The sequence below is a fragment of the Chaetodon auriga genome, chromosome 4 (genome assembly GCF_051107435.1).
Source record: "Chaetodon auriga isolate fChaAug3 chromosome 4, fChaAug3.hap1, whole genome shotgun sequence".
Lineage (NCBI taxonomy): Eukaryota > Metazoa > Chordata > Actinopteri > Chaetodontiformes > Chaetodontidae > Chaetodon > Chaetodon auriga.
Genome location: NC_135077.1, coordinates 28,357 through 55,346, shown reverse-complemented (window position 1 = coordinate 55,346; position 26,990 = coordinate 28,357). Strand labels below are relative to the sequence as shown.

General features: G+C 40.0%; 2 protein-coding genes across 2 annotated transcripts; both read right to left on the bottom strand.

Moving 5' to 3' along the window:
* Nucleotides 1–2,267: 2,267 nt before the first annotated feature.
* LOC143320161 (acylphosphatase-2-like) lies at nucleotides 2,268–7,021 on the bottom strand. Its single transcript, XM_076729634.1, has 4 exons — nucleotides 6,886–7,021; nucleotides 6,482–6,498; nucleotides 5,947–6,056; nucleotides 2,268–2,457 (listed from the first exon to the last, which is right to left on the bottom strand). The coding sequence occupies exons 1-4, from the start codon at nucleotides 7,019–7,021 to the stop codon at nucleotides 2,343–2,345; spliced, it is 378 nt and encodes a 125-aa protein (XP_076585749.1). The 3' UTR covers nucleotides 2,268–2,342.
* On the bottom strand, nucleotides 6,708–26,374 carry LOC143320162 (equilibrative nucleoside transporter 1-like). The gene is made up of 13 exons (XM_076729636.1): nucleotides 26,046–26,374; nucleotides 24,256–24,323; nucleotides 21,632–21,713; nucleotides 16,273–16,445; nucleotides 15,421–15,560; nucleotides 15,162–15,296; nucleotides 14,833–14,930; nucleotides 13,911–13,989; nucleotides 13,502–13,569; nucleotides 12,958–13,066; nucleotides 10,378–10,463; nucleotides 9,985–10,184; nucleotides 6,708–9,119 (listed from the first exon to the last, which is right to left on the bottom strand). Exons 2-13 carry the CDS (start codon nucleotides 24,279–24,281, stop codon nucleotides 9,008–9,010), a joined length of 1,308 nt encoding a protein of 435 aa, XP_076585751.1. The 5' UTR covers nucleotides 24,282–24,323; nucleotides 26,046–26,374; the 3' UTR covers nucleotides 6,708–9,007.
* Nucleotides 26,375–26,990: the final 616 nt, after the last annotated feature.

The window sequence follows — 26,990 nt, the reverse complement described above, 5'->3', positions numbered from 1 at the left end:
GGTAATAAGTGGATTAATCTATCACTGAAAACATGGTTAAATATTATCACTTAGAGTTGCATGTTTGAAGAGATCCGGAGGTGGTGGGTTTTTTTAATCAGGGACACTGAACAACTTTCAGACAACGAAAAGTTTTGAAGGGTTACAATAATAATGACTTTTTTAGATTTCTTCGGTTCCCTATAATCATGGCCCATCTACACCTGCTCCCAGCCCCAATCAGCCACCACAGCTGCAGCCAATCCACACTCATCAGCTTCAGGTAAAAACCTGGATCTCCTCACCAGTCTTCTCCAGATTGTTGTCCTCTCTAGTCTGCACATCTCGGCCGCTTTGCTCTCCTTTTGTTTTGTGTTCTAGTTTTTTGCATTGCCTGTTTTCCTGAATGATCAAGTTGGCTCTCATTGTGTCTCAAACCTGCCTCATCTGCCCAGCTCCAGTCCACTGCCTGAAGAACCTGCTGATCCACCTCACCTACCCGCCCACTCCTCTCTGGATCTTCAGAGAACATCTCTCAGTGATCATAATCCATTTTTTGAGACAATAAATCCTTTTATTATTCAAATCTTCAATGTCTGTGTGCTCATCTTGAAGTTCAGCCTTTACTTCAGCCCTTAACACCGTTACATAAATAGCTCCATGTTGGACAGTCAAAAGGCATTTGAAAAATACCTTGTGAAAGTTTTCTTTAATGCCTATGGGCCAGATTCAGGTTTCAAAATAATGTCAAAACTATATAAGGGACTTCAGGAGATTAAAATAATGTGTACTACTTATATAAAGCAAAAATCAAAAAGGGAAACTAACATCTGGACAAAAATACTCTGAATTTCAACAGAGGATATCAAGCTCAACCTCACTGAGAATGTTGGGCTGGAAGAGTCTTAGCAGATATTTTGTCACACCTGGTAGGAATTCTCACCATTCAAGCTCTTCCAGTTGCTGGAGGAACTGTGACTCCCAGGAAACCCATCGTTACCATTTGGTTTCAGTTCGTCCAAAAGTAAACATGTTTTGGTGTAAGAACTGTTCAGAATTAATGAATATATTGAGACTAAAATTACTTTTACGTGGGATGAACTCCTTTTGTGGCCTCTGCTTTCAACATCTATCAATTTTAAAACAAATTAGTTATTTGCAATACTGAGTGTGGCTATAATTTTAGAAGTTTTTGCAATGGAGAGAATCACCTTTTCCATGAGACTTCAAAAATCTAACTCATGGAAGTGGAAAATGTATATTTCCCCAAAATGGTCCTCTTCAAAACTGTTAATGAATAATTTCATCTTCCATCATTCATTTCAGTAGCCTCAGTATTAGTGTGACCTTAACCTCCCTATATTGAAAAGATGAGCTCTACTCATTTCCTGCATCATAGATTTGAAGTGACCGATCAGGTCACATCTTGGAGGTGGGATGCTGCAAATTTAGGGCTTCCTGTGTTACGATGCGTGACCATTGAAAAAACAGGGGAGTGAACCCAATGATGCAGATTTTAAATGAAGCGGAAGCTGTTCAAATCATTTATTTAACCAAAATAAGGCAAACCAAATCCTACTGAGTTAAAAAAAAAATCCAAAAACAAAAGCAAGCTCCAGGAAAGCAAGACACGGATCAAACAACAGAGACCAGGGACGACTCTAGAAAAAGCTCACAGGAATCACAGGGAACCGGAAAGCCACACATAGGCAATGACGCAACAAAGACAAAGGGACACACTCACTGAAATAGACAAGGGAGGAGAACCAATTACACACAGGTGGACACAATCAAACAATCGTGAGGGCAGGAAAAAACAGGCAGTAAACTTTGACACACGAGGGATGGCTACAAAATAAAACAGGAAATAACAAAACTAAACAGTCCAGATCCTTACAGCCTGCTGGTTGGTTTTTGTCAGTCAAAGCCACCACTGACTTACTGAGTGAACAGCCAGATACCCTGATACCAACAACAACCTACAAACATGTCTCTTTTACTACCCTTGCATTTCACTTTTAGATGTTTTTCAGCACAACTAACACACGACTTTAACACAAAACATTTTAATGCAGCAACAAATTCTTACTTTCATTATAGGTTAATCTTTAGATTTTTTTAAACTAACAGATGATAAAATGTCATGAATGTTTTTAAAACTAAAAAGAATTCCAGACAATGGAGATACCAGAGGAAAGTCAAAGTTTTATTGATAAATGGGTTCACTAGTCAATCATCAACATGTCTTGTGGACTGACTAATTGATCAATAAACTGTTTCATCTGTACTTCCAGTGACAGAAATTCTGTTTTTGTAGGTGTGACAGTCATTCATGATGTGACCTCAGAGCTGTCTGAGTATGCTCAGTAGCGGGTAGAGAAGCCGTGGATCTCGAGTTTAGAGATGTCCCTCTCGTTGGAGAAGACAGCTCGGTCAATTCGAGAGCTCGGACTGCCAACACTTTTCAACCAGAGTTTCCTGAAAAACACAAGAAGAAGAAGAAGAAGAAATGTGGATAATCTGTGTCAAAGATGAACTGTTTAACTCGGGGGAGGTTCAGCAGAATCTACAGATCCACATCATTCAAGGTGAAGGTGCAAACAGCTAGTCTCAGGTGTTTTCATGGGGACTCACTGTTTTTTGTAAAGTAGTTCTTAATGCCGTCTAGCAAATAAGCATGATTAAATTGGTTGTTATGTTTTCTATAATAATCTTAGAACACCAAAAAAATAGAATAAAAAATCCACAGTATATAGTATAAATTGTTGCATTATGAAGTACTAAATACTAATAATAACAACCTATAAACTCCCTGATAGAGACCTAACAGCTTCTGATGATCTGTTTGTAAAATAGAAATGCAGCTCCACACCATGGAAACTCAATCATTAGCTGCATAAGAACGACAATAATAAACTGTATTTGTATAGCATCTTTCATATAAGAAATGTTCCATTTTAGCTGCTCTGCACTGGCTTTCTGTAACATTCAGGGCTAATTTTAAGGTCCTCCTCCTTGTATATAAAGCCTTTAATGGACTACCACCAAGCTACATTGCTAACTCCCTTGTTATTTACCTTCAAGAACACTGTGATCATCTACTACTGGTTTATTGGAGGTCTTCAGAAACAGTCAAAAGAAAATCAGAGATGCAGCCTTTGTCAATGATGCCCACAGTTCTGGAACACTCTACCTATAAATATCGGGAAGCAGCTTGTTGAGTATTTTTAACAGAAAGCTAAAAATTGATCTCTGTGCTTTAGCCTTTAACTATCTCTGACTTCCTGGTACAGACCTGAAACTTTGGTGCTTTTGCCTCACACTGATTCACTGTTGCACTTCCTTTAAAATGTTATATTTTACTTGATGTTATGCATTCAATGTACTCTATTTTTCACCTATTTTTTTTATTTTATTCACTGTTTTTATTTTCCATCTCATGTTGTGCATTATCTTCATTCTCCTTATTCTATCTTACATTTGCTATCATTATCAAATGGATTTTATTCTCCATCTTCACCATGTCTTCAATATGAGCCTAAGTCACCAGAGGGTTCTGATACTGTAGAAGACATCCTGCCTCGTTCCTGTGCCGAAGACGCCACGGCTCGGGGCCTCCACGGACTACAGACCTATGGCACTGACCTCCCACATCATGAAGACCCTGGAGAGACTCGTCCTGGAGCAGCTCTGGCCCATGGTCAAGCCACTCTTGGACCCCCTCCAGTTTGCCTATCAGCCCCGACTTTGAGTTGAGGACGCCATCATCTACCTGCTCAACCATGTCTATGCCCACCTGGACAAGCTGGTGAGCACTGTGAGGGTTATCTTTTTTGACTTCTTCAGTGCATTTAACACCATTCGTCCAGCTCTACTGGGTGACAAGCTGACAGCAATGCAGGTGGATGCCCCCCTAGTGTCCTGGATTGTGGACTACCTGACTGGCAGACCACAGTACGTGCGCCTGCAACACTGTGTGTCAGACAGAGTGGTCAGCAACACTGGGGCCCCGCAGGGGACTGTTCTCTCTCCCTTCCTCTTCACCCTCTACACTACAGACTTCAACTATTGCACAGAGACCTGCCACCTTCAGAAGTTTTCTGATGACTCTGTGATAATTGGATGTATCAGTAAGGGTGATGAGGATGAATACAGGGCTGCTGTGGACAACTTTGTCACATGGTGTGAGCAGAACCATCTGCAACTAAACATGGCTAAGGCTAAGACTAAGGAACTGGTAGTGGACCTGAGGAGAACCAAGGCACTGGTGACCCTTGTTTCCATCCAGGTGGTCAGTGTGGACATTGTGGAGGACTACAAGTACCTGGGGGTACATACTGACAATAAACTGGACTGGGCAAAGAACACTGACGCTCATTACAGCAAGTGCCAGTGTCGACTGAGGTCCTTCAACATCTGCCGGAGTATGCTCAGGATTTTCTATGAGTCTGTGGTGGCTAGTGCTATTGTCTATGCTGTTGCGTGCTGGGGCAGCAGGTTGAGGATGGTTGACGCCAACAGACTCAACAAACTGATCTGCAAGGCCAGTGATGCTGTGGGGATGGAGTGTGACTCTCTGACGGTGGTGTCAGAGAGGATGTTGCTGACTTATCTATGGACTATCTTGGACAACGTCTCACACCCACTTCATGATGTGCTGCTCAGGCACAAGAGTACTTTCAGTGAGAGAGTCATCCCACCAAAATGAAGACTGAACGCCACAGGAAATCATTCCTGCCTGTGGCCATCAAACTGTACAACTCCTCCCTCTGAATGGCCCTTGTCTCAGTATATATATTTTGTTGTTATCTGTATATATATTTTGTACATATATTTGTATAGAAAACAAAAAATATATTCTTCTCTTTTAATTGCACTACATGTTTATTTCTTCTTTCTTTTCCATTATCTCTTCTATCTCTTCTATATGTCTTCTATCTCTTCTTCATCTCCTCTATTTCTTCTATTCTTGGAAGGAGCACCTGTAACAAAAACAATTTCCCCCGGGATCAGTAAAGTATTTCTGATTCTGATTCTGATTATTTTACATATTTTATTTTATTTATTTTTTTTATTTGTTTACCCATTTTTATGTCTAATCTGTGTCTTTTCTGTTCACTTGGTGCATCTAATTTCTTTGTTGTAAAGCACTTTGAGCTGCAATTCCTGTATAAAAGATGCTACACAAATAAAGTTTCTTATTATTATTAAATGTTAAATTTCAATGCCACATGTCAGAGCAAGGTTGGTAGTGTGCTTCAAACAATGAGTGAGTTCATCTACACTCTGACAGAAGCCAAGCAAGTCTAATAATGAGATCAACCCAGACAACTCAAGAGATTCTTCCCTAAGACCATCACCCATCAACTCATCCTAGCTCCCTCCCTCATCCTTCATCCGCCCAACATGCATTTTAGCCAATACCTCCTTAACACATAAGAAGAAGCCTGTTTGAAATTGGCTTACTGCACCTTCCTTTGAAGGTCTGGGCATTTGTGCAATGTTGGCTGGCAGTACAGGCTGGGACAGAGCAAGTGCTGATGCTGGTGTGGTCTGGCCTGGAAGCTCCTTTGAAGCCTTTTCAATAGGAGCAGCCTGGGAGTGGCCTCTGAGGGTATCTAGCATAGTGCATTCTGGTTGTTGTGGTTTTCTACCTTTTGAGCAAAAGGGACTGCCACAGGCCTTTACCTATGTTTTCTCTAGTCATGTAGTGCCAACTTCTACTTCCTTTCTACTGCTTGGACAGACCAGTTTTATCACAACACTATCTTTCCATTGGTGAAATTCTGCTTTAATATCCAGGAATTCACATTATACACTCACCAGCCATATACTTCCCACCACGTCTTGTTTTTGTTGACAACATGAACATCACTGTGTTGCTTATAGATTCTATGTGTGGAGGTGACACGCAGATCTGCTGTCAGCAGTTAAACCCTCTTTTCTGATTGGACAGTTTGGACTTACATGTCACTGACTTTGTCTGGAAGTCCTTGGATTTGGCCAATCACAGTTCCTTGTCTGGTGTTCTTCACCCAGCCACTGAGTCCTAGACTGCGGCCCTGATCCTCTGTGTACTAACAGATTCACCTCATCAGAAACACGTGTTCATGTTTACTTGGTCAAACTTTATTAAGTCCCATTGACACTTCCTGAATCAATAATAAACATACATGCTAGTTAAGACAATCACAAATGCTAGAAATAAAAGCCATTAAAACTTAAGTGAATGTCCAATCATTTATCATTCCTTGATCTAAAATTCATCCATCCATCAATCAATCATTCATCATCTATCCGTTTTTTGTTTTTTGTTTTTTTTCAGATCTGAAGTGAGAAAAAATTTCAACACAAATTTCTCTTGAAGTGAATCAGTGTGAAAACAGTATAATGACTCTGCACTCAAAATATTTCATCATTCTGACATTATATCAGAATATTATATCATTAAATCATGATTATTGACTATGAATATTGGAGCAAAGTTTAACATGAAGCTCACCATTCTGAAGCAAACACCTGAAAACAGAAAACACCTGGTTACTCTCTCACAAACATAATGATATACAGTTGATATATGTATATACATGATTCCGAAACTTTACAGCCCTTTTCTAAATAAGAAACTATGAATCTGCAGTGATGTTGTTAAGGTGATATCAACCATTTCTGAATAAAATCTACAGCTTTCAGTCAGTGTGTGCAGGAATATTTATTTATATATTAATTAAATTTGTTAGCTTTAACACTGAATCTTACACTACAGAAACGTTAAAGAGAATCTTTATGTGATCAACATACAGACAGAAACAAACCAACACCACACGTCTGTAACTTTAGACATTATATGACTTTATGCATACAAAGTAAAGTAAGATGTGACACGACATGTGACACATGACCTACCCTGCACATTCCCAAATATCTCAAAATCCACAGAAGTCAGTTTGTTTTCAGCCATGACAAAGTTAAAGAGACATAATAAAAGCATACACAGAGACATGTTAGTCCACCTTAAATTCAATTCCACACTCAGCAGCATTTATTTTTATCTCTGATATCTGACACCACTGTCAAAATAAGAGCAACTCCCTGTAATGTCTTTCAAAGTAAAAGCAACATGATTGAACAAAAAATGTATTAAAAGATTTCACTGATTATAATGAATTTGTTTTGAAAATAATCTATATTGTAGTCATCTGTGACAACAGAAGAACAATTTCTGTAAATGCCTGTCAGAATAAGTCTAGTTAAGTCATTTATGTCAGGTGAGTAATTTATATTAGTGTTCCAAAATAAAAATGGGATGAGTCATGCTGAATAAAGATGTAATTGAAAATCCTCATGGAGACTACTGTCCATTCTTTCTGTGTGCTGAAAAAAAAAAAGGCTGTGTAAATAGGAAACAAGCAAAGTGACTCAGACTAAGCCACACAACACTATTCCAGTGTTCAGTGGCTGAATACTACTAAAACAGAACCAATGGTGTTGATTTTACCATTATGTATATCTTTCATTAAGTCAGTTTTAACCTTTTCTTTTGGCTCCTGGTTTGGCAATTTCAATGTCCACAGCAAAAAAGATTGGGTAACATGGTTACACAGGTCAACAGGAAGGTCACTGGCAAGCAGCAGCCCTCCTTTTCAGGCCATGTCTTTAGGAAGGCAGGAGCCCAGGAGCTCAGACCATCCTGTCATTTCATCCTCTCCCTTCAGCTTATAGATACAGGGTCCCCAGGCCACAGTGCAATAGATTTCAGTTTTCCTTTGCCCGAGTGCAATATGCATGCTTAACTTGCAGGAAAGGAAATTATTACCCTGCACATACGCACTTTTTGTTCACACTTCACATCATAGCATATTTTCTTATCCAATGCTATGAAAATTAATCTTTTTACAGATTTTTTTTGTTGTACTGTTGTGTATACTATCATTGTTTGACTGTGATCTACTGCAAGTGAAACTCTTTTATCGACAGAGACCTAACAATTCCCTCATGAGGAAGCACTTGGCGACAAAACAAACAAAACATGTTTCTTACAAACGTTAAAACTGATTAAAATGATTCTTTAATGCAGAATAACAGAAGAGGGAGAGAGATTTCAACAATGTGTTAGTTTAGAATAAATGGTGAAGGAAAAAACATCTGTAAAGAAAAAAAATGAAAGCTCAGGAAAATCAACAGGTGAGTTCATCAGACAGTGGGATATTAATGTTAAAACTCTTGAAACTACTTTTACAAACCACAACATCTGGACACAACAAAACACTGATTCATTATTTGCAGACAGGAAACAGGAGCATATGAACTTACATCAAGGTAATCATGAAATTTTATATTAATATTTAATATGTAAACTGAAACTTTAAGATACAGAAGACCATATTTTTTGTGTGTTTTCATTTTTTTCCCCACTTCAAAAATGTTTCTAAGAGAAATTTTTGCATTATGTACTATTTCATTTATCATTGCTATAATGACTATAACAGTAAAAATGACTAAGTAAACCAGGGCATAATTAAATTATTCCAGTTTCCTTGGAAGAGCTTTATTTTAATAATGTAATAAAGCTGTGATAAAACTGTCTGACTCATTATGTTGTGTCTATAGATACTGTAAATACATGTGTTCATAAATATCAGATCTGTACTGTCTGTTCTCTTCTGTCTTAGTCTTGTCAGAGGCCTCATGATGTCAGTCTTGAACAGACAGATATGATGTGTACTTCAGACATTTATGTTCCTGATGAAGTTTCCTGTAGCACCGCCATCAGGACACAATTTTGAGCTGCACAACTTGTTCTCAGGTTCATTTTGAAAAACTCAGTGATGCTGCAGCATCTAAAGGTTTGACAATCGACTGGAACTTTAGTCCTGATTCCTGAACAGAAATTTTTTAATAAAACACTTGCTCCCAGTCAGACCAGTAACAATCTGTCTTCCAGTTAATCCAGCAGTAAACAGACGGTTAGACCACAAATAACATTGCAGTGTTACATTTGAACCAGTAATAACGATGTAGTTCCCACTTAAACCAGTGCTCTGAAGATGAAGGACAGAGCAGCTCCTGAAGCCAAACCCAGAGACAGAAAGAAAGCCATGATGGCTCCAGCTGTTTCTGCTTCATGAGGAAGAACTTTCCTGAAGAACAAAAAAAAGATAATTATTACTATCAGTCAGTCACTATCAGTACAAAATCTAATAAAATATTCATTCATCTTCTTTACCCGCGCATCCCATTTCGGGGTTGCGGGGGGCTGGAGCCTATCCCAGCTAGCAATGGGCGAGAGGCGGGGTACACCCTGAACCGGTCGCCAGCCGATCGCAGGGCTACATACACAGACACACAGACAGACTACGGACAATTTAGAGACCAATTAACCTAATGAGCATGTTTTTGGTCTGTGGGAGGAAGCCGGAGTGCCCGGAGAGAACCCACGCATGCACGGGAAGAACATGCAAACTTCACACAGAAAGGCCCTGCCCGACCCAGGGTTCGAACCAGCAACCTTCTTGCTGTGAGGCACGCGCACTACCTGCTGTGCCACCGTGCCGCCTAATAAAATATTACAAAGTATAATTCATTCATCTTCTATACCACCTATCCCTTTTGGGGTTGCAGAGCCTATCCAGCTGTCAATGGGCCAGTCGATTGCAGGGCTTTCACGCTCACACCTAAGGACAATTTTAGAGTCACCAATTAACCTAATGAGCATGTTTTTGGTCTGTGGGAGTGCCCGGAAGAACATGCAAACTTCACACAGAAAGGCCCTGTCTGACCTGGGGATCGAACCGGTGACCTTCTTGCTGTGAGGCACGCACACTGCCGCCCTACAAAGTATAATATGTGTTTAATGTCCTAATTTAATGGGACCCATCAGGGAAAAAGTTTCGTGAGTGTGGAGGGTTTCTTGAGTTTGGGTGTGTTGATGAGTTTATTTTGTTTTGATGTGTATGTAGGGTTTTTGTGTGTTTTGGTATGTGTTACTATATGTCAGTTTCTTACTTTGGTCCAAAGCACATGCAGAGGCTGGCCAGGTATCCGTTACTGAAGGCAAAGAGGATCATGAACAAGATGAACCAGCCGTCATGATGGAAGAAGACAGGTAAGTGGAGACGAGGCTGAACGTTACACAACATAAAGAGAGGGACGAAGACAAGACGACACACGATGGACACAGGAAGTAATAGGCTGTCCTTCTCCGGCTGGAAACAGAGACAATAACTGATTAATTACATAATTGTGCTGCTGTCTGTCCTTCATCCTGTGTGCAGGCAGACTGTACAAACAAGGAAGTGCGTTTGGTGTGTTGAGTGTCTCTGTGGATCATTCAAACCGATACAGGAGCTGGTGGATGTTTAATACTCATCGTTTAATGTCGTTTGATATTAAACTCACCCACATACAAATGGCTGTAAAACTTCGGCCTGCCCAGTCACACAAGTTAAAGAGCAGGAAACAGCTGACTGGGATGAAGTACTGGTCTGTTAAAGAAACAAAATAAATTCAAACAGCAACTTGATCAGTGTTTGCAAGTTGAAGAAATTGTTAATAGTGAAGGCAAGTTGTTAAGTTGTTAAGACAAGTTGTCTGTGTCTGAGGACGGTGTACTTATAGACTGAAGATTACAGCAAAATCTGAATCTTTTACAAAATAACCCCCTTTTGATCATACTGCACATATGAACAACATCAAGAGATCTGTAGAGGTAGATGGCGACAAACATCAGCAACAGCGTTGATTAGATCCGACCAGATTGATCTGTGTGAATGAGAGAACTCGTAGTTCATTAGCTTGTGGACAGTTGTTACTTAACACTAGTTAAAATGTTGTAGCAACTAAAATGAGAAAGTGCAGAACATCTTCTGGTGTTGTTGTCAGTTACCAAATCAGTGTCAGTGAACATCAGCCCTACTGCTTGTTTGGACTGGTAGAGAGATCAGCCCTGAATATAAATAAAATGTATAAACAACTGAGAGACATGTTTACAACCACAACAACAGCAAGATTAACAAAAAACAAGAGACGACCACATGAAGGAGAAAACAAAAAGAACAAGAGACGAAGATGAAAAATAAGTACAAGAAGAAATAGAACAACTACAAAAACAACAAGGGCCTGTACTATGCAGCAAGTGCAATCAATATAACGAGCCGAGCACAAAGAAACAAACATGAAGTACAATGATTGAGGTATCTCCAACAGCAACAATGGGACTCTGCGGTCCAATGATTTCACAGTACAGTAAGGCCAATACAATGATGAAGCTTACAGTAACACATGAGCATTAACTGTCTCTGCTCAGACCAAAACCTCTTAACTTTTTCAGTCTGTCCAGGGTGTCCGGCGTTTCTTTAAGCTCCAGTGGTGACAGAGTTGCTATCTCTCTTTGTCAGTGTTTTAATGGCAGGCTGATCCTTGTAGGCAATGGAGGAAAACAGCTGAGAGTTGATATGGTTCAAAAAGAAATGGTCATTCCGTGTCTTCTTTCTGCATGTAAAGATCGTCTGCCAGCTGAACTTTCTGAGGATCCAAATGTATTCGTGAGCACAGACAGTCTGTTGCTCATCCAATGAGTTTAAAGGACTGTTGCCTCGGTTACTTAAAATGCAAATGTTTAATTAGGACTTGTGCGCCTCCTGTAGCGGCTCACGTTGCAGTGCAGCTGCAGGGTGAGCACTGATTGTTATTTCCTGGATGATGTCATGGCTGTGTCATGGGGGTTCCCTTGAGTCTCAGTGGGTCTCGTCCAGTGGGAAGCCAGGATTTGGCTTCACACTAAATGTGGCAGTTGTATATGACTTGCAAGACATGATGGTTCCGAGTTTGTTATGAGGCTTTGGAGTTTGCACGTAGGCCTTGGTTAAGGCTTCTGGCTTTACATACAGGCCTGTCTTTGTTCATCCATGTGGTGAGGTCCCACCACTTCACTGAACCAATCAACTTGCCACAATCCATCCCTGCTCTTACCTGCAACCGGAGTCTCCTTAGCCACACCCTGCTCACCTGCACACCTGGTTATCATCAACCTCATCAGCCGGGGTATTTAAAGAGCAGCTTCTCCTCAGCTCAGTGCCAGATTATCAGTGTGTTATGCCAGACTCTCCAGTGGTCTTGTCAAATCTTTGTTTGATCATCTCAGTGTATTCCTGTCCTGATCTCCCAGACTCTCCTGTCAGCGTCCTCAGTCCTTGCCTCTTGAGCTTGACCAGTCTGTAGCGATCCAGATCTCCTTCCTTTACGGAAGTGAAAGAGCAAACTCCAGAACTGAGATTCACTTCCCACCGTTCAAAGTCTGTCTGTGATTTTGTACACCAAAACAATTTCATTACAGCAAATCTGTCGCTCTCTGCTTTGTATGGTACACTGTCAGCTCAGTTCCTCAATGTTTGTCCTGCACTTGGGTCCTAAACACACCTGTTACACAACTGCAATCAACCTACACGTCACAAGACAGCACTTATCAACTCAATAAGTGAACCCAGGTTTTCCCAATCTAGTCATGAGCATGGGCACACAAAAAAAGAGCAAACTACAATATCAGGCAAATACAAAGACATTAAATGCAGAATCCAGACTAAAAGCAACACAGCCACAGCTGCCATATGCAAGAAGAGCACCCAACTATGAAAATGCTTAAGTTAACTGGCCAATAATATCACTGCCCCATGATTAGGGCACGAGTAGATCTGAGTATATGTGTATTGCATTCAATTAATGTGCTTCTTAGTTTGTAGCCTTATGGCATGTATGGACATTTTAACTTTGTTCTTTCAGCTACAGCCTTGGCAGTGTCAAAAGGACTTGAGAGCAAATTAAAGAAACATAATTCAAAGCGTTGGTTTGTCTTACTTTAATGTCATCTAAATATAACAAATACAAGGCTTTAGCACTTTAATCAGTCTCTGGTGAAGGGTTATATTAGTATACAAAAGCTAAATCTCTCATCTGAAAAATGGAAGTGATGTGTCGACTCACCCCAGGGGCCTCCGTCAGCCAGGGTGGATTTGGTGTCAGCGGCAATGGCTGGAAATGTGCCAATGGTGACAGTGAAGGTGAAACAGACTGACAAAGCCAAGAGCCAGATCTGAAGGTCAAAAGTCAGCAGGGAGGGAGAGGTTAAAAGTTATTGACACAGATCGTCAATTTAAATATTGACAAAAATAAGTATGGTTAAAGGTAAATGTATCATTGTTGATAGATGTGTGTGTGTATTGCAACTTCACGTAGATCCTCCCTTTGACAATAGGTGATAGTGTAGTTCTGTGATTTTGATCATGCAGTGTGATGGTACATGTTCCATAATGTGACAGACATATAGGAACATTAATGTAAATAATGAAAAAAAAAACAGAACCAAACAAAATGTGAAAAGCGTGGAGATCCATAGTGCAGAAGGAGGCCTAGGTGCATTTAATAGATGTGTATGTATGAGATTTTTCCTCAACACAATCACATCATTCATTGATGACATAATGATGCTATTGATAAATCAGTGAAAAGTGATTGTTGTGTATCTGACCTTCTTAAATATTATCATCATGGAGATGTTCTGCTGTCTGCTCTGATCAGCTGGTTCATCTTTACTTTCTGGAGAGGACGAAGATTGATGCATTCAAATTTCTGGACAACTTTTTATCAAGGGCAGATTATAAAATGGACTCCAAATATTTACAAACTTCTGTAAACTGGACATCAATAAAATGAAAGATTTGACTTCAGAAGAATCAGACCACAAAAAGTATAATTAAAAGAAAAAAATTAAAAATTAAAACGTATAACTTGAACTTCAACAGAACAGTCTACTTGCCAAGCTATACTTAACTAAACTAAACTCACCTTGAAGTACACTAAAGTAAAAATTTTGATTTGTGTTAAACTTAAAAAAGATTTTTGTGTGGCAAGTGTTGTGGATCAGTGTGTTTATTTACGTCTGTTCATCAGATTTACAGAGTTCTCCTCGTCTGATCTCTGTTTCCTGTTTCTCTCCTGATAAAACTGGTAAAACTCCTGAAATACACACAAATGAAATACCGTTGGAAATTAGAGACCACAAACCATCAAAACATGGTCTGATTATTTTACCTCATCTTTCATCCAATCAGACTGTGTGAAGAAATAGGAAACAAACTCATAAAACATGTTGACATGTTCAAAATGAACATGTAAAAATTACCAGTGTGAATAAAAATAAGAGTTGCTGATAGAAAAAAATAAAAGTTCAGCAAAGCTGCATATTCAAACTGATCTCATTTCTTCTTCTTCTTCTTTTTCTTCTTCTTCTTCTTCTTATTGATTAATTTATAATAAGCTGTCTTGGCCAATCACAGCTCAGCTTTTACTTTGTCATATATCAGACGTTGGAGACCTTAAGCAGCTCCTTCAGTAACAGACTGCTGCATCCACTGTATGCAAAGGAACGCTACCACAGCTCCTTCATTCCAACATCTATCACACTGTTGGAATGACACTGTATTTTATTATCCATATCTGACTCGTGCAATTTAAAATTTTTCCTTTTTCCTTTGAGAAACGTAGCCATCCTTCTCAGAATAGTATTCTTGTACTCTTGTATATAATGTACATATGTATATAGTTAATGTTTTTTGTTTATTTTTCTATGTCTCTCTTTTATTCTTGCTGTCTGTAACAACTAAATTTCCCCAGTGTGGGATCAATACAGTTTTATCTTATCTTATTTGATACAGGTGAGTACATGTAAGTGATGTAATCAGCCTTTTTTATAGGTTCATTGTCACATTTAATGAATGTTATTCTCCTTTCCTGTGGGAGTGGTAAAATGTGTGTGTGTGTGTGTGTGTGTGTGTGTGTGTGTGCGTGTGTGTTAGTTACCAGTTTAGGCAACAGGACATAGGAGAGGACAGACAGAAAAATGACAGCACAGGCTGTGATGAAATAACCAAACGCTGCATCCTGAAGCTCTGATCCACCTACAGGAGAGGAAGGAAGGAAGGAAAAAAGAGAGGATGAGACAAAGGAAGGAGAGAAGGAAGGAAGAGAGGAAAGAAGGAATTATTTTCAATGATTTTTTTCACGTTATGTTTAAAAATCTGAATTCAATAGTCGCAAAATGTTTTACATCATATGGTAAAGACAACAGTTTTTCTAATTTCTTTAATCAATCTAAGTCAGATGAATTATTGATGAGTAATTGATCAGACTTGCGATGGCGCAGATCATAGCGAAGGCAGCGAACGTTCCAGCGAGTCCCTGACCACTCATGATGGGAGTCGTATATGAAGTTGGCAGCAACCCAGCCATCCCAAACAGACTACCCTGCAGCACTGCCCCAAAGGCTGTAACAAACAAACAAACAAACAAACAAACAAACAACTGATAAACAGACTGCCCTGAAGCACTGCCCCTAAGACTGTCGACAAACAAATAAAAACAGACTAGTCAACAAATGAACAGACTCACAGTTGATGATGATAATCTTCACCATTGTAATGGAGAAGAAGGGCAGTGGCTCCAGAGGTACTTTGACGAGGACAGCGGTGACAATGAAGACGAACATGATGATGAGCAGGCTGCCCATCACACGCAGACGCTGAGAAATACTGACACCGGAAGAAGGGAGTTACATGAAGAAAAGCAGCTGTTTACAGAGTCTAAAAAACTGAATCAGGATTAGACTGTCTGATAACCTCTGAGCTGAGACATCAAACGAAGAGAAAACTGTAGAGATCAAACTGTGAAGTTGAGACAACAGCAGGTATTACATAGAGAATATGGAGACTAAAATACTGAAACAGAAGCTGCTAATGTTGACAAAACAACTGGGACAAAACGATGAGTTTATTGATAAAATATATTCCAGACTTTTATAGCATGTTGACTGTTACTTAATGATCAGTGTGACACCCCTGAAGTAACACCACACTCCCTTCAAAAAAAGTGGAAAAGTCCTCCTCCATTCATGATCAAACCCTTTCAGCTGTAAACCCCTAAAAGGCTTCTGAATCTGGAGAATGCCATTGAAAGCTCTTTAAAAACCAATCTTGCATCTTCTGGAATGAGCCCGCTGAATTAGCACCACACCCCCCTCAAGGATCTCCGCAATGTCCCTGGAGCTTCCTGAACAACATAAGGCTGCTAAGTTAGAAAACCATAAAGACCTTTTCCATCAGAATCTCTACAACTCTCTGAAACCTGATGAAAACACCTCTTCCTCTAAGGAGCCCTGGAGACCCCTTGGCCTCCAGTACTCTTCTTTGTTTGTTTCGGTGTGGTGTTTTTGTCTCGTCAATGATGTTTTGTTGTAGTACTCACAGTGAGTGCAGGAAGGAGTTGAGGCAGGTGCAGAGGAGCAGTGGCAGCATGGCACATAGCGTCATCACATTGTTGAATTTGGCCTCCAGAACACTACGATGTTCACCTGCTATCTCTGCCTGATGGGCTGAAGAATTGACCAATGAGGAGTCCTTCAGGCGACTGGTGAAGTACTGAAGACACAGACAGACTATGGTATTCATCTATTTATATCATTATCAAATCCTATGGTCAGACTCAAATCAGCAAGGTGCATCTCTAGATACTTTCTGACTTCCTTTCTGAGGATCTCAACTCTTCACCAATCGGTTCCTCCTGCAGACCTGAATCTTGAAAAACAGCTCACAAATATATAGTTTAAGTGATGACAGTGATGTCAGTTTCTGTTGTAAGCCATCACCTCAAAATGGTGAAATGAACTTGTCTCACTCTGTCCCTCAGTATCTAATTCTATTTTTGTGACTTCTTGGCTCATTGCTGGGGGTTGGGGTAATTCATTAGCACCCTCAGGTGGATTGGGTCATCCCTTGGTCAGTAATGGCAAGCTTTGGTGGGCTAGATGAGGCCCATAGGCTGCCAGCTGACAATCACTGACATACAGGAACCTGGCTGTGTCATAAAGAGTATGTTAGCTTAAATGCAGCTCCTCCTCAGAGCCATCTTAATACTCACATTCCTCGAGGCAGTGGCCGATGTGGTAGAGTTGCAGCCATTTTTGATTCAAGCCTATTAATCAACCCTAAACCTAAACTCAACTATAATTCATTTGAAAGCCTTGTTCTTCCTCTTTCACATGAACGAGTCTGATCATCATTTAATAACTTTTGAATTAATATTATCAGACTACCTGCCAGTAGGCAAAAATTCTTATACCAGACTCCTGTCTGATAGTGCTGTAGGTAAATTTAAGGTTACGATCCCATCACCATTTAATTCAATGCCATGTTTCAATACAACAGAGGACTCCTATGCAACTTTAGTCCCACCCAAATTGACTACCTGGTTGATAGTGCTACAGGTTCATTGTGTATGACACTTGACACATTGCCCCCTAAAAAAGAACATAATAAAATAGAGGAGGTTAGCCCCATGGTATATAATATAATATGTAATATAATAGGAATATAGCCAGAGTCTGCCCATTTCTCTCTCAGGCCAGCACAGAGGTGCTGATGCATGCTTTTATCTCTTGCCGCTCAGATTACTGTAATACCTTGCTCTCTGGTCTTCCCAAAAAGATTATCTCCAATCTTCAATTACTGCAGAATTCAGCCGCACAAGTGCTGACGAGGACCAGAGGGCGGGAGCACATTACGCCAGTTTTAAAATCGCTGCATTGGCTCCCCGTGTATTTCAGGATAGATGTTAAGGTTCTTTAATTAGTTTTTAAATGTCTTAACGGTCTTGGGCCTTCTTATTTATCTGACCTACTTTTACCCTACCAACCCTCGTAGACCCTGAGGTCCTCCGGTACTGGCCTCTTAACCATACCAAAAGTAAGAACTAAAACACATGGGGAGGCGGCTTTTAGTTATTATGGACCCCGATTTTGGAACAGCCTGCCGGAGAACCTCAGTGCCGCAGAGACTGTTGATGTTTTTAAAAAGAGGCTCAAGACCCACCTTTTTAATCAAGCTTTCAATTGGTTTGTTTGATTTATCTTATTCCTTTAATCAGGCTTCTTATCATATTTAATCTTTATTAGTATCTTATTTTAGTTGCATGTTTTAACGACATTTTTAATTAGTATCTATTTCATTTATTCATTTTATTTTATTTTATGTTTATGTCTTTGTCCCTTAGATTTTAGCTCCAGTGTTTCCACATTGGGAGCTGCTCTTGGTCTACTGATGGGGGCGCTGCCGAGGGGACGGCTCTGGCCTGGATGGCTGGAGGCCTCTGTACCTTGGTGTGGGGCCTCCTGTCTGCCTGGGTCAGAGTGGTCTCGGGTGGCACTCCCTAGTCATGGACCGGGGGGTCTCTCAGTGTGGATGGCTGTGAGTGTGGATAATTCTGTTGAACCATGTATTCCTTTAGCTCTGAACAGTAATGACTTCATGAGCTTCTTTAATGATAAAAGTCTTACTATTTGAGACAGAATTCATCAGCTCCTGCCATCAGCAGGTACTGTTTTGTCCTCAAACACAGAAACCGTAGAAACTGTCTTTCACCTGTCGACCTTCACCAACTAATTTTAATAATTTTGTCATCAAAATCATCAACCTGTATTCTAGACCCAATCCGAACTAAGCTGCTTAAAGAAGTTTTACCTTAATTGAGTCTTCCTCATTAGACATGTTCAATCTGTCTTTATCTTCACTATATGGGGTGGCTGTAGCTCAGGAGGTAGAGCGGTTGTCTGCCAATCGGGAGGTTGGTGGTTTGATCCCTGACCTCGCCAGTCCACATGCTGATGTATCCTTAGGCAAGATACTGAACCCAAAAACTGCCCCCGATGCTGCGCCATTGGTGTGTGAATTCATATGTACATCACTTTGGATAAAAGCGTCTGTAAATGACTAATTGTAATTGTAACTGTAATTCATCAGCAGGCTACATACCACAGTACTACGTACTACTTTTCAGATCGCTCTCAATTTGTACACGTTAATGACGACTCCTCTGTGCTCGCTAAAGTCAGCTATGGAGTTCCGCAGGGTTCTGTGCTTGGACCAATTCTATTGACCTTATATATGCTTCCGTGAGGGAAGATTATCAGGAGGCACTCAATAAATTTTCATTGCTATGCAGATAATACCCAGCTATATTTATCAATGAAGCCAGAAGAAACCATTCAGTTAACTAGACTACGAGTGTGTCTTCAGGACATAAAGACCTGGATGACCTGTAATTTTCTCATGCTAAACTCTGACAAAATTGAAGATATAGTACTAGGCCCTAAACACCTTAGAAATTCACTTTCTGATGGCATAACAGTTATGGATGGCATTGCGCTGGTCTCCAGCACCACTGTAAAGAATCTGGGAGTTATCTTTGATCAGGACATGTCCTTTTACTCCCATGTAAAACAAATTTCAAGGACTGCCTTTTTTCACCTACGTCACATTGCAAAAATCAGGCACATCCTATCTCAAAACGATGCAGAAAACAAGTCCATGCATTCGTAACTTCCAGGTTGGATTATAGCAATTCTTCACTGTACTGCTGCTCCACTACTGCTTCACATACTCCAGTCACTGCTCCCCGGACCTGGAGTATGTAACTATTAAGTGCAGGCCCATATACCTTCCTCGGGAGTTCACTGTTGTGATAACGGCTGTGTATGTTCCACCAGATGCTAATGCTAGCTTGGCCCTGGGACATTTACATGACACTATTAGCAGCCAGCAGAGTATGTATCCTGAGGCTGTTCACATCATTGCAGGGGACTTTAACCATGCTAATTTAAAGGCAGTACTCCCTAAACTCCATCAGCATGTTAAATGTGCTACCAGGGGAGCAAACACACTGGACAAGGTCTACTCAAACATCAAGCTGGGCTTTAGGGCTAAACCACTTCCTCACCTGGGCCAGTCAGACCATATGTCCCTGCTCTTAATTCCAGCATACAGCCCCCTCAGGAAAAGTGCTCCGACCACAACCGGAACTGTCAAAACCTGGCCCAAAGGTTCCTCTGAACAGCTGCAGGACTGCTTTGAGTCAACAAACTGGGATGAACACCAAGATTTGGAGCAGTACACAACAGCTGTCCTGGGATACATCAAATACTGCACGAAAAATGTCACTGTGGATACGTGCATCTGTGCTTATCCAAACAAGAAGTCCTGGATGACAAAAGAAGTGCAGTGCCTGCTCAGGGAGAAGAACACCGCCTTCACGTCTGGTGATGGGGCACTATACAGTGCTGCCAGAGTCAATCTGAAGAGAGGCATCAGAGAGGCCAAGGCTGTCTACAGGAGGAGGGTTGAAGACTGCTTCCAGAGCAACAACTCCAGGCAGGTGTGGCAGGGGGTCTAGCACATCACCAACTACAGATCCAGCAATACCTCGGCAGATGTCGGTGACACCTCACTGGCGGAGGAGCTGAACTACTTCTTTGTCCGGGAAGGAGTGGAGAGGGTGACAGACTTCCAGTTTCTGGGCGTCCACATAGAGGATGACCTAACCTGGAACAGCAACACCACGGCTACCATCAAGAAGGCACAACAGAGACTGTACTTCCTGAGAGTACTCAGGAAAAACCACCTCACTCAGAGACTGCTTGTGTCCTTCTATCGTTGCTCCATAGAGAACATCCTTACGTACTGCATGTGTGTGTGGTTCCCCAGCTGCACAGCTGCAGACAGGAAAGCACTCCAGAGGGCCATCACCACAGCCCAGAAGATCATCGATTGCCTTGTCCCCACCCTGAAAGATCTGTACAGTTCCTGCTGCTTCAGGAAGGCTAACAATATTCTCAGGGACTAATCCCACCCAGGTCACTCGCACTTTACACGGCTGCCCTTGGGCAGACGCTTCAGGGCACTGAAAGCACGGACAAACAGACTAAAAAACAGCTTCTATGCAAAAGCCATAACTGCACTAAATACAGCAAACACGTGAACATTTTATCTTCCTGTGCAGTATTCAAAACTGCAGAATGTGAAAATGTTGTATGTGTGGTATGGGCTTTTTATGTTCTCTTATGTTCTTTTATGTTCTCTTATGTTCGTCACAGTGTCAAATTATTTGTTATTTATTAGTGTGCACTTTAAGGATTGCATTTTTTAATTTTGTTGTACTTGTACAATGACAATAAAGACATTCTATTCTGTTCTGTCAGGGTGCCCAAATTCATTGCTGAATATTCTCCAGTTGCTCCAGAATGTTGCAGCATGTGCTCTGACAAAAAAAACGAGAAAGAGAGATCATATTTCTCCAATATTAGCCGCTCTGCACTGGCTCCCTGTAAAATTTAGAATAGAATTTAAAATCCTCCTCCTTACTTACAAAGCCACAAATGGTCAGGCACCATCTTATCTTAAGGAGCTCATAGTACCTTATTACCCCACTGGAACACTGCTTTCCCAGAATGCAGGCTTACTTATGATTCCTAAAGTCTTCAAAAGCAGGAGCCAGAGCATTTCGCTATCAAGCTCCTCTCCTGTGGAACCATCTTCCCGTCTTTGTCTGGGAGGCAGACATTGTCTCTACATTTAAGAGTAGAGACAATGTAATACAATGTATGATATCCAAATATCATGTGAAACACTTGTGTCCAGCAATTTTTACAGCAGCTGTCTTCAGTTTTTGGTAGTCCTTGACATGTCAATGTTTACATTTTTTCTCCTTCAAAATAAAAGATGGTTAAGAACAGAAGATGGTGTGGATAGACAACAGACAGTAAGTGATGTCATACCACAGTAGCAGTCATGAAGAAGTTCCAGGGAAGCAGCGTCCCCAAACCGAGCATGAAGAAGATCAGCCAAACACCAAAGTACCTGCAGGAAGATGTTTTCAAAATGAAATAATTTTTTTTAGTGGAAGTGACAGGAACTAGCCTGACATCACTAACTTCTCAGCCCATTTCCGATTGAGTGTTATCAAAGGTGCAGACCAAAATGCCTCTGGAGACAATTGGATAGACTTATAACCAGTCAGACAGCAGAACATACACAGCCCAAGGTACAGATAAAATGTAAACTTGTTAGCTCGCACTGAATTATATTTTAGGGAAGCTAGCTAGCTACTACTAATGTTAATAGAAAGAGCAATGTGAATTTTGGCCTGCTATTATGCTTGCATTGGTGTGTTGTCAATTCAACACTCAACAGCATTCAATTGCTAGTGAGCTATCTTCCATCCATGATAACCATGGACACATATTCACTCATTAAACTGAAACACCAACAGTGCAATAGTGCCCTTGCTATAGGAAAGTAGGAAGACTTTTAAATTAGGCATCATAGATATAACATAAATGAGGATTAAACAACTGGGTTGCTTATTTCTGACCTCAAATTTGTTCAGAAATAGATTTTTATGGATTGATCAGGTGAAAGAAGTGACAGCTTACTTACTGTTAGGTCCGCCTAATACAAAAGAACCCTACAAGTCATGCTCAAACTGCCCTTGTCTCACAGAAAATCATATCAAACATAGACATAAAGCCAATGTATAAAACCTGCTCCATATTAGATAAATGGTTGTGAGTGTCTTATCACAAACCAGGACAGAGGGAAAATTGTCGGAACAGGAGAGGTGCCAGGCTCATCTGCCAGAGCAAATCAAACATGAGCTCACAGATTCATCTTGGTCCCATGCAAGACAGGAATACTTTGAGCAGCAGACTGTGGTGTGTGTTTACCTGTGTGGGTAACACTTTATTTGAAGAAGTGTTCATCAGATGATACCTGAACATCTCTTCATGAATGTTTAAATGGCATTTAATGACAGCAGTCCGTTATTATGTCATTTTTAATGCATAAAAATTAAAAATAACATTATTTCAGATATCTTTGTTATGACAACACAACATTAATCAAGTCAAAACACACTCAAAGAATGCTACAGTATTTAACTTTATGTGTTAACATTATATTGCAGGGAAAACCAAAGAGCTGCTAGTCGACTTCCAGAGGTGCAAAAACTCCCCTCCGACACCAGAAAACATCCACAGAATTGACATTGACATGGTGGAATCTTACAAGTACCTGGGTGTTCACTTGAAAAATGACTGAACTAGACTGATATTACAAATGCACTATATTAGGCCATGTGATGAGGTGATTCAGATCTTTTTGGGTGCAGGGGGACTCCAAAACTGACAATTCACACACATAAACTGTTAGGATTAGCAGCTTGCCTCCCCATTTCTGTGTGTTTCTGTCTCTTTTTTCTCTGTTTGTTGACTGTCTCTCTCTCTCTCTCTCTCTCTCTCTCTCTGTAGGTGTGTCACGCATGCCACACCAACAGGATTGGCTCCACCTGTCCGCACCTCCTCATCACTTGAGCGCACCTGAGATACATCAGTCAATTATCCACCACCTCTCCAGTATTTAAACCCCAGCTCTGCACCAAGTATTTGTGAACAATAACAGTTGTCTCAAGTCTCTGTGGTTTGCTTGTCTGTACAACTGTTTTCCTGCCTGCTTGACTTTTTTTCCCCACCTACTTCAGGTTCTGTTTTCATCCTGCTTTGGAGTGTGCTTGGTGTGAATTCATCAATTGTGAGAATGAATTCTGCACTCCTCTCCTGCCTGCCGTTCTCATCTGAAGTTACTGTTGGATCACCTGATTCTTCTGTTGCACATTTCAGTGACATTCTTTATTGAATAAAAGACATTGTTCATTGTAAACCTCCCTGTCTGGGTGTCTGTGTACAGCCCTTTGGGTCCTAGCTTGGAAAAACATGACACTAAACTGACAATTCACTATATTCACTACTGGTCATTATACTGGCAATTGTGCAATGCCAGTGTATAAGAAATGGGGCAATTTTACTGAGTTCCCACTTTGGTCTGCTAACAGGACTGCTGGCTGCATGAGTAGGAGACATAAAGCATGTTCACTGCTATTGGGTATTGTAAACGCCAATAAATATCTGCAACAAGTCCCTCCAATTTCCTGTCCTTAGAAGAAAAAAATCAAATAGCACTCTGCTTGGTAAACAAAATGTCTTGGTCATCATTATAGTAACTGTCCAGCGATTTTAATCAACCTTTTTAAGACACTTAATTTTGTGTCCATCACTTTCAGTCTTTTAGAAGACACCAGTTCACTGCTGATGTAAACAAATGTGTAACAGCATCAGAGCAGAAAAGCACCTGATTTGCTTTTGAATTTCAATGAATAAGATTGACAGCAGCCTCTGATCAATCACAGATTTTGTCTTTCATTTTAAAACTTTGACTGGAAATTAAAATGTTCAGAGAACATGTTAACATATGTAACATTCTGAAGTATTGATTAGTGTTTCATAATGATTTGTCAATATATTACTAAATAGTGAAAACATTTTGTTTTCAGTTGTTTTTGACTCACTTGTCTGTTGGTGTGCTGATGGCCATTTCTCTCTGGGGTGCTGATCAATTGAAGACCTGAAAACAAACCTGATCAAGCAATGAATGAATCAATAGATCAATGAATTCATAAAGCAGTTAGATGGATTAATAAACATGCACTTTTGTTGCCAGCTCAAAGCCACATTTCAGTTAAGAAGAGAAAGTGCCATGATATGGTTTCTTTGGTTTTGTATTTTGGTTTTGACTGTCACCAGCCTCACCCTCCTGTAAGTCTTTGTTTGTTTGCCACATTAATTGAATTATTGAACTTATTATTGAACTGCACAAGCTCTGCCTTTTGTTTGGTCTGCATTTGGGTTCCATCCCATATTCCTCCTTGCACATTTAACACAGAAAGTCTAATTTACTGCTTGAGATAAAGTCATTAAGGATAAAAAGTTTTATTAGCTAGAGATCTTATGATTCAGAGGGCACAGCTAATGGGGAAGTGTATTTATCTTATGTTTTTTCTTTTTTTCTTTTTTGGCAGTCATGTCTGGGCATAACAATATGAAGCCAGGGAGGCTTTTCTAAAGTCAAGGTTAGTTGCTAGCCCTGTTAGCATTGACTGTTGCAGTGTCCACACAGCGGCTATCAGCAGCTCTTGTTAGCGAGTCCAAGAGTGTAGCAAAACTGTAGATCAGTTGTTGGTTAGTTGTTCACCTTTACAACAGAACTACATAAATGTTTGCACCAACTTAAACACCCATAAATAAAATGCTCACTTGCTGCCACGGCTGTTGAACCAGCTGACAGTAAAGACCAATATGGCGTAATCAATTAAAAGGCAGATGAAGACCAAATGGTAATCCCTGATCCAGAAGCAAAGTTTTAAAAGGTCAGTAAAATTCAATGCACAATATTTGCTAGGACTGTGCAATATCTGCAAATGCTGTATAATACAGTGTATTTTCTGTATTATTGCTAGGTTTCATACAGATAACCTTTTTTTTTCTTTTTTTCTTTTTTTTTTAACTTCCTGTAACTTTTTACTTCATCTTTTGATTTTTAATTGTTTCACTGTGGGGGTTAGGGTTTCACTGTATCACTAAGTGAAATTTCTGTGAACACTATATATTTGGTACATGAAGTGATTTTGATTTTGGTTATCAAACACCATCAGTAGATGGGGGTGTTGGTTAGACTGAAAGCTAGTTTAGGGGAAAGCAACAAGTTGCTTGGAGAAGTACAGCAAACAAATTTTTACTGTGAAAACATGCAGCTGTGTAAACATATATATTTAAGTATTGTTTGTTTCTGAGAATATGATAAATGAATGCAGATAAATAAAAATGTCAGTTGTGCTAAACTGCAATGCTGCTACTACTACTGTTACTATAATACTACTAATACTATACTAATATGCTACTACTAGCACTACTACTTGTACTACTACTGTACTATGATACTACTATTACATACTATAGCTAATAGTCTCACTGCATCTCAAAATATTAAAACACACCAAGCTTGAGCCAGTCACTTTATAAAAAAAAAAAGAAAAAAAAACTCAGCTGTTTAAACTGAAACATCAGGTGTCTGTGTGTCCCTGAATGCATCGTCACCCACATGGAGGAAGTGAATCCTTCATAAACTCTGAAGTTCAAACTATCACTTTTGTTTAGATTTGTTTTGATTGTATCTTTATTTTTAAATAATAATTCACAAAATCATGAATAAATTAAGAATATGTCATGATTATTACAAATAACAAAATGAACTTAAACGTTCAGTCAGAGTATATATATATATTAAATAAAAGACCTTTACCTTGAGTGTTTTGCAGGATAACAGCAGGCCCAAATGTTCTCTCAGTATTCCCCAGATGCTGTCTTACTGTTCCTGTTTCTGTCCATGTCATCCACTATTTGTTCCACTTGGCTAAAGCTCCACAACTACAAGCTTTAACCTAACTTTGAAGTAGGTTGAGTTAAAGTACTGTCTCAGTAGTCAGTTTGCTAAATGCTCAGTCAGGTTTCTATGAAATCTTCTGACAGTTTGTTAAATATTCAGTCAGTTGTTGCAATGCTCCGTCAGTTTCTCTTAACTTAAAGTTTTGTCTCCTTAATTCTTCTTCAATCAGTTTTTTCTCTCATGTCAGCTGTGAAATGTTTCTTCCTGTTTGTCTGCCACGTTTCTTTAAATCCTCTTTCTCTTCCTCCACCCGGCTCTCTGTCTTTGTGCAGTTTCAGCAGAATCAGTTCTTCAGTCTGCACTGACCTTAGACCTGTGGCCACTGATATCAGTCAGTTCAGTGGACTTTGTTTCTCTGTAAATGATGACCATGTGATAACAGAAAAGAACAAACACAGTGGCAGGGAGAAAATAAAGTCTTCTTTGTTAATTTCTAATCAGTTAGACAAATAAACAGACAAATTATATTCATGGCATGAGAGAACCAAACCATTTCTCTTCAAATTTCTGTCTCAAAAAAAAAAGAAAGAAAAAGGAATATATATATACTGTCATTTGTTTCTGTTATGTTTCTATTTCAGCAGCAGTGATGTCAGATGTAATCACTGACATAGAAACTAAAATATTTACAACTTTACATGACGCAACCTCAAATGAATAAATTAACAGGTTAATGAAAATAACTGACAAATTAGGGAGAGACACTGCTCCCTCATTAGGTTCTCAGGACGATGGGGTCATAAACGGGAGTTGTTCCTGGGAATTACTAAATCCAGAATGATCCAATAATTTAAGGTGGCG